The sequence below is a fragment of the Mizuhopecten yessoensis genome, unplaced genomic scaffold, assembly GCF_002113885.1.
Source record: "Mizuhopecten yessoensis strain PY_sf001 unplaced genomic scaffold, ASM211388v2 scaffold10821, whole genome shotgun sequence".
Classification (NCBI taxonomy): domain Eukaryota; kingdom Metazoa; phylum Mollusca; class Bivalvia; order Pectinida; family Pectinidae; genus Mizuhopecten; species Mizuhopecten yessoensis.
The window spans coordinates 1,505,426-1,517,634 of NW_018408738.1; the positions used below are offsets into that span (position 1 = coordinate 1,505,426).

General features: G+C 36.8%; 1 protein-coding gene across 1 annotated transcript; it reads right to left on the reverse strand.

The window, feature by feature from the left end:
* Positions 1-731: 731 nt before the first annotated feature.
* Positions 732-2,984, reverse strand: LOC110462672. The gene is made up of 2 exons (XM_021516751.1): positions 1,450-2,984; positions 732-1,334 (listed from the first exon to the last, which is right to left on the reverse strand). Exons 1-2 carry the CDS (start codon positions 2,965-2,967, stop codon positions 1,293-1,295), a joined length of 1,560 nt encoding a protein of 519 aa, XP_021372426.1. The 5' UTR covers positions 2,968-2,984; the 3' UTR covers positions 732-1,292.
* Positions 2,985-12,209: the final 9,225 nt, after the last annotated feature.

Genomic DNA, 12,209 nt, shown 5'->3' on the forward strand with positions numbered 1-12,209 from the left:
ACATGGTGCAGGAAAGGCAAGTTGATAAAGTCACTAGGACAGACATGGTGCAGGAAAGGCAAGTTGATAAAGGCACTAGGACAGACATGGTGCAGGAAAGGCAAGTTGATAAAGTCACTAGGACAGACATGGTGCAGGAAAGGCAAGTTGATAAAGGCACTAGGACAGACATGGTGCAGGAAAGGCAAGTTGATAAAGACACTAGGACAGACATGGTGCAGGAAAGGCAAGTTAATAAAGTCACTAGGACAGACATGGTGCAGAAAAGGCAAGTTGATAAAGTCAATAGGACAGAGCTAGTTAATAAAGTCACTAGGACAGAGCTAGTTAATAAAGTCACTAGGATAGAGCTAGTTAATAAAGTCACTAGGACAGAGCTAGTTAGCTATACTACTAAAAGATTAACGTAACACACACAGATGATTGCAAACTGTTTTATAATTTGACAATAGATATAATACAATTGTATGCCAAAAATGAATTATATTTTTATGACTCATCGTCGACGCTAGGGGCCAAAACGTTGGAAATTCAGATTCTTTTAAATTACTTTTGAAACAGAGGTCCTGGTGCGTAATATTTCTTAATTTATGTATTCAAAAATCTATAGGAGTACTGGCTACATTTGTAATTTTCAAATTATATAACATGTAGTTACGCGAGACTAAAGCATTTGCAAATCCATTTTTAGTCAACATATGAAAACAGTAAAAGTAGTAAATGTTTGTGTACAATAAAAGGAATTTAATGTTTAAATCTGAAACTTATATAACAGATATGGATTATATGGATTACATTTTTTTTAAAAATCGTAATACTGAAAAGTGGCAACCGGATGCATAGAGAACCAATCATTGTCACTATATTTTGTAGTTTTAATACGAGTTTTCTACATGTATGATACAGGATCAATCAGCAAAAAATCTGAGGATTACAGATATCTACGTTATTCTTGTTCCTAAAACAATCATTGTAACTCACCGCGAGGAAAAAAGCCTTTCGCAGAGTATGAATCGATGACGAAAAGCATCGCGGATTTATGCAGTACGTACCGTTTTTTATCGAATTAAATAGATAATATATTAATATATTCAATCCATACAACGGAAAATCAGCTGTATTATGCTATACTCCTCTTGTGAGATTATTAAAGTGTTTCTACTGTTGGTTATCTTTAAGAGCTCGACAGAATCTTATCCCTTGGTAGGAGTACTAGTGTTTGTAATAACTTGACACGAGTTATCTTTCTTCAAACAGGTAGAATTACAATTGCAGCCTAAGGTAGTTAACCATCAATCTTTCTTGGAGGTGCCTGATCCCGTTTTTGGTGATTCCTGTAATAACAAAGATGTAGTTATAAGTTTAACTTTCTTTAAAAAAAATATATATAACATTAAAAATAAGGATTTGTGTAAAGTAGCATGTTCGTGAGTTTATCGGAGTACTTACCGGTGATTGGCTTACGTAGATGATCCCATAACGATGAAAGTTGTTTAGAAAGTGCGCTGTATATATAACCCGGCTCACTTCAGTCCCATCGGTTTCTTCGATACGGTAGTACATGGTGTACGGATATATCGTCTGTGCAGTCTCTTGTCTACCACTGTCAAAATGTTGTCCTGTCACGTCATGAGTGCGTTGTCTAAAGGAAGCTGGAGGTCTCCCAGTAGTAGATAGATATCTACTAGGATATCGTCCACCTGTTACAGAATGGTGTCCTCTCTGAGCTGGTGGTTGTACATGTAATTGTTCTCCTATAGAGGAGGGTTGCCTTCTGTCATTACTACGCTGGCGTCTGATATCATATGGTAGTTCCCTTATAAACTGATGTCGTCTGTTGGTTGATTGATGTTCGCTCATAGCTAATGGGTGTCCTCTCCAACGGGACTGTTCCCCTATTCTTACACGAGATTGCTGTTCTCTAGTAGCTGGTTGTCGCGTCATTTCAGATATTACGTAGATTGCGCCATATCGATTATAGTTGTTCATGAAATCCGTGTTCAAGACAACCCTGATTATTGGAGTACCATCAAAATCTTCGATGAAATAGCGCATGTTGTGTGGATATACCTGCTGTGTAGGCACATTTTGTTCTGCACTGTGTCCCCCAACATCAGATGGTTGTTCTCTCATAAACGATGGTTCTCGTCTCATTGCAGACGGTTGTCCCATCATCGCCAATTCGTGGTCTCTTAAACCAGATGTTTGTCTATTCATAGCAGGCGCTTGTCTCCTAAACGCTATTGGTTGTTCTCCTGTGTTAGGCAAAGTCGCTCTCGCGGCTGATGGTAGTCCTTCTGTTTCAGGTATGCGTCGTCCTTCCATAACACACGTCTGTCTCCTAATCGTCGTTGGTTGTCCTCCTGAGTCAGGCAGGTTCACTCTCGTGGCTGTCGGTGGTCCTCCTGTGCCAGGCAGGTTCACTCTCGTGGCTGTCGGTGGTCCTCCTGTGTCAGGCAGGTTCATTCTCGAGGCTGTCGGTGGTCCTTCTGTTTCAGGCGTGTGTCCTCTCGACGGATGCTGTTCTAGAGAAGGCGATGACTGCCCTGTGTACGTTGTTGAAGAGTTACTTGCTAGCTGTTCCTGTCTACAGCGAATTCTAATAATTGGGGAATTCGTTTGTGTAGGAACGGCATAAACAAACATGTCAGGGTTGTTCCATATTTGAGGTTCTTGGAGAAAGTTGGTTGAAACCATTTCGTTTGTCTTTGTTATACTAGCCATCGAAAGTTCTGTAAAAGTGTCAATGATGTATTGTCCTTTCCAGGGCTCCGATAGCCACAGAAGCATAACTAACATCAAATAGGTATTTTCAATAAACTGCATACTCCTCGAATTGTACTTTCTCTTCTTAGATTGTTCCAAAACACTTTCAATGTCAGTTTCGGTCGAGACGGTTGAAACGAATACATCATCAGGGCAGTCGCTGTCACTTTCCTCACTGTAGTTGTTTGTGCTGTTTGTCATGGTTAAGGTGCAGAATGTCTAATACAATGAATGCCTGACCTTAAACAGAATAGATACTCAGACATCAATACCTGATAGTTAGATAGTTATGATAATGTAGTCAAAGCACGTTTTGTTTTCAAATTATGGTTGATGTGATACAAAATTAAAGATAAACTTCTTTAATGATTGTTATCATGAGGAATTCATAAATCAGACACATTTGACCCCCTGTGATTTAAATATGAATTGTATCGATTGTGTGGTATTCATATGGATCCATGAGTGCCAAAAGAGTTAGGTACATGCAATACAGTTAGTTTTGATATGATTTTTGAACGTTCTTATTAACTGTGAAATCCCAAATAGAGCCGCCAAATTGGCACCGTTACACCCTAGTTATAACGAATTCGTGTTGTTCACGAACACGCAAGTATATTGTAAACGACATATTACATAAGAAGGCTATTTTGAACACACACAATATATAAAGTGACATCTATCTTTGTACAACTTGCGATGGGGATGAACTCTCCGATGTAACATAATTAAACAAATCGATGTCAGTTATCTTTACAAGATAAAAACACATCCATATTTACCTTCCTCTTTCGTTTTTGTATTACGCTCTTTCTGTCATATTATATTCAATATTAACCTCAAATTCATATTAATTGTCAGTAATTTGACAAATAAGAGTTACTTCAAGCAACGATAAAACATAAACATCTCTTCATTTTCAACTTACAGTCGTTGCCGAGGAAAAAGAGAGCTCGCATTAATGTGACCTCCTTCGTGATACGAATCCTTAAATACGGAAACTCCCGAGTATACTTAATCAACCAGAGGGGTATTTATAAATCACAAGAACTTTATGCTGGTATAAAGAAACGTTTATGATTATTATTATACCATTGTGTTGATATAGTATCAGCATGTTCAATGTGTCAAATATTTCATATACTTTATTTTGATTTAGTAGGTAGAGTGCAAGACATGTTACATGTAAATAGTTCACATTTAGTTAAAAGTAGGTCGACTAGGCCGGAACCGCCCCCGTTAAACTATATAATAAATATACTCCATGACCTAATGAGGTGTCCATATTCTATGTATAACCCTTTAAAGTAGTACAATTTTATTTACATATATTTTGCTGTCGTGAATAACGGATACATGGTTTTGAAGCAGTGTTAAATAACGTTTGCATAGCCATACTCGTAAGCTAGTAATTATTGCTCTTTTAATATGGCTATGGTAATATACTGTATCTTCAAAAAGTTAAGTATAACAATAAAACTAATTAAGCACTGATATATTTCTAACCGGATTCTCAAACATACGGTCCTTATACACTAACCACGTTAGTTACTTCACGTTTCGCTATCAAACGTCACTTTATAATTAGTGGTTGACCTGTTTCTCTATGCACACTGGAGACATTATTCGTATATCCGTCTCTTCTGTTCTTCTTGTCCTTTCTTGTACGGCATATTTCCATAATTAGTTGACTCACCGAATGTTAATACAATGAGTCTATACCTACAAACTTAAAGCAACTTGTATTTGCTTGAGAACTGACACATGATAATGAAAATAACCATGATTGTACCTTTGAGTTTTAGCAAGAACACAAGTTCGCGAGCAGAAACCAAACTAATTCAATGTGTGGTGCATACACATGTACCTGGTACCATGTACCATAGTTTGTCATTTCTTTTGTCGTTTGCGATAGAATAGTGACATGCTTTTCATTATAACTATTGATTAATCAGTCTGAGATATCGGAATGAAACTTAACATTATGCGGTACATTAAACTAAGATCCCATATATACCTACAAATGTATTTCCTTAGTTCCATGGGGGACCTCCGGCAGTGGAACCATTGATGACCATCATGGAAAACTGTTCTTGATGACCTTCACAAGATTATTGATAAAGGGCCCCGATTTCGACGCTTTCCTGTCAGCAGGACGATAAATGCCGTCAACGCTAACATACTTCAGATACAAAATTGCTCCAATCAGTTCTTACAGTTATTCTAAACGCATAGTTTTCAAATTTTTCAGTTTCATATAAAAATCAAACGCTTCGACAGTTGAATATAACCTCTTCTTGCTCTACATCTTTATACATCTATGGTCCAACTGGACACGTAGATACTGGCAAACAAACCAGTATCCGTATTGGAAAGCTACAGGAGCTTTGTATGACGTTTCCAAAGTATATGAGACTCTATCTAATGGAGTGTGAATTCGAAGATACTGTTTTACTCTCTGGAAGTTTAAACCAGACAATGGGCAAAACGAGAGCATGGTGAAGTGGATTCACTTTCAGTTGCATCACTCAAAATCAGGATAAATAGCCTTAGAAGTTAACAGCAAGTAGTCTGTATTTCTTGGTCACGATGTCTAAGCGACACTCAAAGATCTGCATGAAAGTTGTGCTATTGTGTCTGCAGACATGGCATCTAGTGCTGTTGCCTCTCCAGCTTCCAATAAGATCTAGGCTAGCTTTGTAACCAAGGAAACCTTATCTGTATGGATAATTAGTTTGCCTTTATTTTCGAACGACGAAATACTACAGAATCATGCTTCTGTATAACAATCTTTCCGGATATCAGTAAATGAAAAGGATAGACAGCCTGCTTTGTCTGTATAGGTTTCCGTTACTTCATAGTCATCCTTATAAACGTGTCACTAGCCAGTATCCAAACTTCGTACTACCACACACAGTACCATTAAACCAGGGTTACTGTCGTATTGTTTCAGTTCTTCAAAATAAATACCCTCCTCTATATCCCAGGGGTTACGTTCTATAATGTTTTTCTACACCCCTGGAATAAAAGATAGTGCTCTTCCCTACTGTCAAACGACGAATGTGGAACATGTTTTGCAACAAAATATTCGCTATTAGCGGTAAAAACATCCCGGACATGGGTTTAGTATTAAACTTAAAACATAGATGTGCTAGATACAATGACATTAAACATATCGCCGGGGACATATCTTTTCAACACCAGTTCCGCCATTTCATCTGAAGTTTCATCAAGATCTGTCATTTTTTTTACTAACTATGACTTTGAACGACTTTTTGACTGATGACGCACATATTCGGACTTTTTACCGGGAATTTTCCATAAAAATAGGATTATGTTTTGATTTGGTTTATATTGTTTGGTGTCGTAACATTTAAAGGCATGACATTATAGTTATTAACATTGGGTCAAGAGCCCAGTTGGGACAGTATTCTATGGAAATTCTAATTAAAGTTCAAGCCTGGAATTATCTAAGCAGAATTTTTACAAACTAACAATATAAATCCCTTGGTTACAGAATCCTTTAATTTACACTCAATAGAAAATTAGATGAGAGTGGTGTTTATTCATGGTATAGTTGCACCAAAGACGTGGTAGAACCTCATGACACAGAGAATTATAACTTTCATTAAAAAAATGAAACCATTTTTTTCAGGAAACTACCATCGATGACGGATAAAAAAAATTCTTATATTAAGATATTAAGAAAGAATGTACCCAAGAAAAATACGTATCTATCACTAATAAAAACTTAAGAATGTTGTAAACAACATTTAGATTGTGTGAGCATAACCTTGAATTAGCAATAGGAAGATCAAGAAAAAAAACTAGAGAGGAAAGAGTATGTAAAAAATGTCTTGTTCTAGAAGATGAACACTTCTTATTCATGTGTGGCTATTATGCACTGCTAAGAAAGAACTATTGAAGTAAATATATTCAAAACTATTTCTATAATAGACACAAATGACTTTAACACATATTTCATCTTCGGACTATATACATTAAACAGTCACTTGAACTAAGGAGTGCGGGCCTGGCGTCTGTGTAAGTGTATTATATTTTTTACTATTACAGTTTCTTTCTATATTTGTTTTTTATTTGCCTTCAAATCACTATGTAAAAATGTGTAACAGGAGACTTGGGCACCTGTCTCTCGGGTTCTAGAACTTGGAATAGTCTTTGTGAATCGAAAACTACGACAACTACGAACAGTTAATCATATCTATTTAACATCAACAAGATAATAACGAAGCACAACTTTCACACTCATTCACACGACGACTACAGTAACATTAACTGAATATACCCGGGGTCTAGTTAGAGAGGAGAGAGCTCGAGAGAGACGCACGACTGGTGCCTATGTCTACACTCTCTTCCCGACACATTGATTGATAGGTTTTACGTCCGCTTCACTACCGATCGCGCGAGTAGTTAGGTTATCCAGCAGACTCCCCGACAAGTTTTTTATTATTATTGATAGGTTTTACGTCCGCTTCACTACCGAATAGTTCCGTTATCCAGCAGACGAAGAATCGAAAGGAAGATGATGAGTAGAAGGGATAAAGTATGGAGTAAAGAGTAGAAGAGGGGGATAGGTTAGAGAAGGAGCCGTATATCGTATATATATTAACTGTATAAGTCTAGTTTTTGTAAGACGGCTCCTATGTCTAATAATGCCTTAACCTAACACTCGTCGTACAGCATCACCAAGTCTGGACGGAAGTGAGGTACTGTGCCGTCGCCAGCCACACCAGCCCCTGCCTATTCTATGAATTTAGTTTGTATATACATTTTGAAAGTCCTTATAAAAGTCTTAATAAAGAGACCCTAGTTCTAACGGCCTAATTTTTTGAATAAAGCTATCACTATCCTCTGTGTCGGCGTTTACGCGCCTACTCCTTTTCGAAAAACCCAGAGGGATTTTTTTCCGTGCGAGATTGGACAGTTCTCACACGGGCCACCATTTATAGTCCCATCCGACGGACTATATGTTAGTCATGTGCTGTATTTTGTTATCCGTTCAATATATTCCTCTCTTCATCATTCTTCACTGAGAATATACCTGACTGTACTTTTACCAATGTCATCTTTCTTAAAACCTCGACTTCTTTCACTTAGTTCTGCTCATCGTTCCGACATTTATGGATTTTAGTGTATAGTGTGATGATTAGTATGGGGAAAGAAGAAATGTGATGATACAAAATGTGCTGTATAGAGTGCTAGTTGTATGAACCGGAGGGTGGTTGGGGATGATTGGGAGGAGGGGTGGGTGTTTGTTGTGGGCGGAAGTGCTTTTGTTTTATAAAATTGTTTTGATAGTTTGATTTATTGTATCCTAATTTATTATCCATTGTTAAGGCTTTGTTTGTCCTATCCTGTATAAGCGGACTAGCTACAAGGGTGTGGACAATGTCCAAAGGTACGCAGTGCAGTCCCCATAATTCATTGCACTCTTGCAGTCTAGCCCTGATAATGTGGTTAAATGGTATGCCTAGGGGTTGGATTATTTTTATAAAACATCGGAGCATTTAACGCACAAGGCGGGCTGCAGATGGAGACCTATCTATAAAAAAGTACTTGGTTAAATGTTTATATAACATCCGAGCATTTAACGCACAAGGCGGGCTGCAGATGGAAATCTATCTATAAAAAGCACTAGGTTATCCCCGACACATTGATTGATTGATTGATAGGTTTTACGTCCGCTTCACTACCGAGTTCGGTTATCCAGCAGACGCCCCCGACACATGAAAAGCACCTGCATTTATACTTTCGTACACAATACCGGATCACACCAACCAATCACCGCACAGCTCTCAACACACCACGGAAGCAATACAATTATTTAATTTCATTGAATTGAATATAACTCGGGATTCGAAAATGTTGGAAAAATAATCAACTAAGACTGAAAGCGGCCTTAGTTAATTGTTTTTTCCAACGTTTTCTCACTTTCTTTATAAATTCTACCTTTACACATGCACGCATATTTGGTCTACATTAACCAATGAGAACTGCCGTTATAATTACATCGCAGACCCATTACAACGCAGTATCATCAACAGCTGCCTGGCATGATGGGAGGTCTAGATCTGTCGAGGTACGTACTGAACATGTTCACAGCGACCGACTTCGTTAAACTTGTTTGATTGTAATCGTCTGTGTATGAGTGTATTTCTCATTGACGTTGACTTTACTGGCAACACGGAATGAGAAGTCCGTGCCACACCGGTCTATGGTGCTAAAATGTAGCACCTCTGGGCCGTGCTGTGCTGATTATGCCTATCATACATCAGTATTACATCATCTATTTCATACTTGTTTTTACTCTATACATTTTTCAATCCATTTTTGGTGCTTCAAGTGAATATGTAGAACTTGTGTGGACCCCTGCTGTTTGAGAAATAAATTTAACCCCACAGATCTTTCTTCTTCAAAATTTCATTAATGCAAGGAATGTCGTGGTAGACTATATTGCTTAAATATATTTTCAGAAAATGCTTAACTGCCAAATAATTATTACAAAGAAGAATTATAATTGCTCTGCCATGATACATGTATAGAACAGGTTTGGTACAATGTCACATATGGATAATAATCCTGCATGTGGGTAACAATTGGCGTTGACGGTGACAGTATTATTACTGAAATTGGGAAAAGAGTGAAATAAAAACACGAGTTCTTTTGGACAGATGTCATGTTCACAACATATATATATATATGTTCATTTATATGCATATTGAGATAATTATCTTCTTACTTAATGTATAATGGTGAGTTATATGCTATTATCCATATGTTGTGAAGTGCTTTAATTTTTTTTTAACAAATTGTATAGGGCGCAATATAAATGTTGTATATCATTAACACTAGGAACAAATAGGGGCATCATTCTTCAACATAATCCAATCAATAATAGAATGAGGTCTACATTTTTACACAAAAAGTTACCAAAATTTTCTGATGTCTTATTTTTGGTTAAATTAAAAAAAACAATGTCACTGAATTTGTTCTCCATACGACTACAGTGAGTGGTCCTTGGTATTATCCAATGAAAAAAGACTGAATGACCTTTGCCATTATTCAAGGTCACAGGGGTCAAATGTGTAACTTGTATTGTGTCAAAATAACTTTCACGACTTCTAAATTAAAAAATGGTTAGAATGATGATATTTAGCCAATAGCATGCTGGAATAAAGGTTTGAAACATTTGTTAAAAAAATGACCTTGAATATATATATAATATTCAAGGTCACAGGGGTCAAATATGTTTGAAACTTTAAATGACTTCTTCTGAATATGTGACCTGAGTAGCATTCTTATATGAATAGCTATCAAATTTGTTATGTGAATAACCTTGACATGCTATCAAGGTTACAGGGGACAATTGTGTATAAACCTTTGAAAGTTATCTTCTTAATACACAAAAGGTATAGGGTGGAGATATTTGGCAACCTCTGCATGACTTTGAGTCAAGACCTTGAGATTTTGCCTGTAGTTTCAGTCCACTTAAAGGTTACAAGTGTGATATATATATATTAATACCAGGTGAGCGATACAGGCCCATATGGCCTCTCGTTATCGAATACATAACTGGTGATATAACTCTCTGGTCAAACGTAATAGGAGTATCGTAGGAATTTACTGTTATGGTTTAGTAGGCAGTATGCGACCTCAATTTCCTAAAAGGCTTTCACTCATGGGGAAGCACTGGAAGTCATTCATCAGAACAAGGTGTTTACAATTTAAACCGTGACCCAACTCAGCCCTCAGGCATCCAGACCCTTGGGGTGATATGGGGGTCTCAGGCTGGTACAGAGTAGGATATGGAAATGGTAAAACTTGAAGTACATGTATATAACATGGGATTGAAAAATGTTGGAAAACAATTACTTTGAGATCGATTCTGAGCGATATTTGTTATTTTTTTCCCCCCAAGGTTATTTCTCCCAAATAATACATTCCATCATATTACATGCACCCGTGTTGATTTATTTCTTAAATATATAGAGCTGACCTTTGAGGAAGTAAACCAGTTTAGTGATAAAGGAGTTAAACTTTTGTATTAACCTAAACTGAAACAGTCGTACAGATCTATCTCACACTTAATACTTCCTCATCATGTGTTATTACGGAAATATTTTATAAGCTAGGAAATTGAAAACATACATTCTGTGTGCAATACGAAGAAATTTAAAAGTTGAAGAAGCTCTCTTCAATATAAAATTGAATATAAGGTAAGTAAACTAAGTGAATGGCTTACATTTTCATTTGTGAAATATTCATTGCCAATTATCATATTATGATGAAAATAAAAGTTGATCTGTCTTAAGTTTGATGTCCTCAGTTAGATCATATGACATATCGCTTAATGCTGCAAGGATGTTATAAACCGGGGACCCAAACAAAATAAAGACAAATAACTATTGATATATATAGCTGATATTCAAATTTGCGCGTGTTTCAGAGAATAGCGCGTACTATTTGTCTATAGGCACGTGAGGATCGTATCAGGGCAAGTAATTCGTGCGATGTGGTATTGACCAATGAGGTTGGAGCATGTGTGTGGGTAGGACACGGGTGGTTGTTATTGTGTTATTCTAGCTTCGGACGTAGACGGAACGTACAAGTTTTAAATCTAAATTGAATTTAAATTTATTTCATATGAAATGTTATGTACATGCATGAATACATTGAGAATATATGGCAATCGTATTTATGTTGGATGTACATGCAGAAACCCGAGCAAAAAAAACACCTGAATCAGAGCTGGCAATTAAGGTAATAGGATTGTGTCACCATTTCTCAGTAGAATTTCTTCCAATTTTGTAGTTATTTAAGGAATGATTTTTATTTTTTCAACATTCATGAGGTCATAACAACAATGGGTTTATGGACATATTGAATGAATCGCGTTAGCGATTTATGTAAAATATGTCCAAAAACCCATTGTTGTTATGACCTCATAAATGTTGAAAAAATAAATATCATTCCTTATATTTACATTGACGAATCCTTTCAGTGGATCGATATAACAACGAATAAAACAAATAAACAGGGTTTGTTCCTGCTTATACACGGGTGCAACGCAGTGGCGAGAACAGTGTTTTTTCGCGGGGAAATGTGACACTATCGTGAGAGATCTTAGCAACCGTCAACAACAATAACACAACAAAATGTAGTTCCATATTCAATGTTTATTTGTAGCACAGGACACGTGAATACGTGGATATTTCACAAAGCACAGTTCAATAATATTTTAAGATGTAAGAATTAAGCATCTAGGTCGGTCGTTCCGAGTGAGTAGTTTTTGTAGTGTATTACTACGCAGTGTGATCAGGTTACTATCAGTTCCCACGTGCTGAGATTCTATGAACACCTGTGTTATGCATTTATGAATGTAATTTTTGTCAATGGGTCTAAGCATACAGAATGTAAATATA

Bases quoted from the DNA above. Each gene is read 5' to 3' on its own strand.
- LOC110462672 (XM_021516751.1), bottom strand. From the start codon at position 2,967: ATGACAAACAGCACAAACAACTACAGTGAGGAAAGTGACAGCGACTGC. The intron at 1,335-1,449 runs GTAAGTACTCCG...TTGTTATTACAG, and splicing joins TCTACGTAAGCCAATCACCG to GAATCACCAAAAACGGGATC.